The following is a 2757-nucleotide window of genomic DNA, read 5'->3' on the forward strand; positions in this document are numbered from 1 at the left end:
GCCAGTTTTAGAAAGTACCATTTATTTGAGAAAAAAAAAATAAAAACCAGTAACAGTGGAAAATCCCCAAGAGCAATTACACAAGAGAATCTAAATATCCCGAGAAGCAGTCACAGCTCCTGCCTTCCTGGTAGTGCTGTCCAYAGGCAGCACAGTCCTCCCTTTCCTTTGCAGCCTCCAGTGAACTCTGTGCAGCTTTGAGAGCCTCCCAGAGCCCAGTTTCCCCGAACACACTTGCACAGGGACCAAGTGAGTCACTTGGAGGAGGACCTCTCCTCTCCCACCAACACATGTTCCTGCCTCACCCCGAGAAAGGCATGACTTTATTTTTTTAATCGCCTCTCAGGATTTGGCCTYAAGCCTACAGCAAAGTCTCTGGAGGCTCCAGGAGCCATGAGAATTCCAAACAGCCTTTGCTGGTTTTGTGCTGCCTGCTCAGGTGCTCAGTTTGGGGACCCACACTCAGATTTTTGTGTCAAATCACACCAGACTCGGCGCCACACAAGGAGCCGGCTTGCTCATGGTTCTGTAACACCATCCTGACACAGAGGCACAGGACACACATCACCCTTTGCTCTGGACACAGGGGGTTGATCCYGTGCTCAGTGCAGGTGGGAGCTGTGCACAGGGGATGTTAACAAAGATCCACAGCCAGCAGGGATCCAAAGCACAGTGCTTCCAGCAGGGATGGCACCGGGCAGACCCCACATCCAGCCTTTCCTCAGAGGCAGGACTCAGCACAGCACCTCARGGGACTCTGCTGCCCCAAACAAAGTTATCAGCTCCTCCCTGCAAGCTGCCAACTCCTGCTKCCAGGTGGGGATCTCTGCTCCAGCTGTGCAGATCAAACCCGGCACAAACTGACCACAAAGGGACACAGAGCCCCCAGGTGCCATCCCGAGCACAAGCCCCCCCTGCTCTACACAAAACACTGGACAAACAGCAGCACAAACAAGATCAAAAGCCTCTTACACACCATAAGGCTGCTGAAGAGCTAACTCCAGCCTTCTCATTCTCATCYGTATATATCTCAGTAAAATATATAATATATAGCTTTATAGGACTGATTGTAATATATTACAGCCTGCAATTACTCTTGTCTTTTCCCTACTTCAATCATATTTATGCATCCAACTTTGCATACAGAAGTTATTGCCTTGAATTCATAATTGCAATTCACAGAATAAAGCTTAAATAGTTTTCACAGAGACTCATTATATTAGTGTTTTACATAAAAAGGATAAAAGTTACCAAATGAGAAAGCAGCCATTTCAGAAACTATAAATAATTCTATTTTTTTAAAAAAAATCCTAGAAAAGTTATGAGAAAACCATAAATATCTTTACCCTCTATAGTAGCTGCTATAGAACTAGAAGAAACTTGTAACACTCTGTAGCTAACTCTGCTTCAGTTCAGAATATGAATCATATAAAACAGCATCTCTAGAGAAATGCCCGGCCAAAGGAAACACAAAGGGATTGAAAAAATAAATCTGAGGAAATTAAAAAAGTAGATTTTTTATTATTATTATTATTTCAAAACAATTTCTACAAACTTTATATAAACATCAGGCTATTTCCTTTAAAATTTTGTTATAAAAAAACCCTACAAGCAATCCTTAAAAAAAGGTAAGAGACTGAAGGCAAGGAAAGGGTGTTGCCATAGCCAAACACAACTGGCTGTCCCGATTTCAAGGACTAATGACCCTTGCCTGGGGCCGACAGGAAGAGACAGAATTCTCCTGGGGAAGACAATCCCATCGGCCCTTTATGGCATTCAGGGATATTGAGCCCTTGTGGGCCTTTTACACCCTGATAAGGCAACATTATCTGTAGTGTAAGAGATTCATAAATAGTTCTCCACAAAAATGCTTCACATCAACAGCCTGCTGCAAGACATCTAGTAGCAAGATTTATAAAAAAAAGCCATCTTCTATAGAAGCAGCCAATCCCAGCACGGCACGCTGGATGCAAACACATGGTGTTTGCTTCCATACAGTCTGGTTTGTGTTTATATACCCTCTATAAAACCAAGCAGAAAATTTGGCATCTTTATTCTTTTTACGCTAACTTAGAAAAAAAAATACACTGAGGTTTTTTTTCAGACTCTTTGTATTTCATTGGGCCCTTGTTAGCTGAGTGGGATGGGAAGGGTCATGAAGGAAGTTTGTTTTTTCTCAAAGTCACTTTGAGAATTCAATCAAAAAAAAAAAAAAAAAAAAAAAAAAAAAAAAAAAAAAAAAAAAGAAAAAAAAAAAGCATTTGTTCAGCACATCTCATCTGAGGGCACAGTGTTTCCATACAGTCTGTTTGTCCCCTGATGGGCACAAGGTGCTGCTGAGCTTTAGGCATAGAACTCATTTGTGGGGGCTTTCTTGTAGATGGGTTTCTTGCCCAGGTCGTAACTGCCCTCGTCCTTTTTCTTCATGCGATAGACCARGAGCAGGATCAGGAAGATGGCAAACAGGAGACCCACTGCTCCTCCTGCAATGAGAGCTGGGGAGGAAAGAGAGAATGGAATAAGTCTTGGACAGCTCCAAACCACCAATATCTCAAAATCTGCTTCAGGAGTACCAGCCCCCAGAGCCAATGTCCATGTGCCTGCCACCATATGTGCTGGCACTTTCAGCAGCASCAGATGTTACTGGGAAGGGCCAGGAGAGCTTCCAGTCCAACCACAGAATAATCACATGTTCCACATTAACCAGTTTGAGTTAATCTTCCAGTTTAGCCCAAGAAAGAAATGTTGATAAGATTT

General features: G+C 43.0%; 1 protein-coding gene across 1 annotated transcript in view; it reads right to left on the reverse strand.

Annotated features, from left to right (window-relative positions):
• SDC4 (syndecan 4) overlaps positions 1 to 2757 on the reverse strand; it is an 18844-nt gene continuing 16087 nt past the window's right edge. Inside the window, exon 5 of the mRNA XM_057378383.1 lies at positions 1 to 2495. Coding sequence (XP_057234366.1) covers positions 2344 to 2495 — 152 coding nt within the window. The 3' untranslated portion in view covers positions 1 to 2343. The remainder of the gene's footprint in view (positions 2496 to 2757) is intronic.

Source organism: Malurus melanocephalus, unplaced genomic scaffold (assembly GCF_030028575.1).
Source record: "Malurus melanocephalus ecotype Western Australia unplaced genomic scaffold, MMel_1.1 scaffold_356, whole genome shotgun sequence".
Taxonomy (NCBI): Eukaryota; Metazoa; Chordata; class Aves; order Passeriformes; family Maluridae; genus Malurus; species Malurus melanocephalus.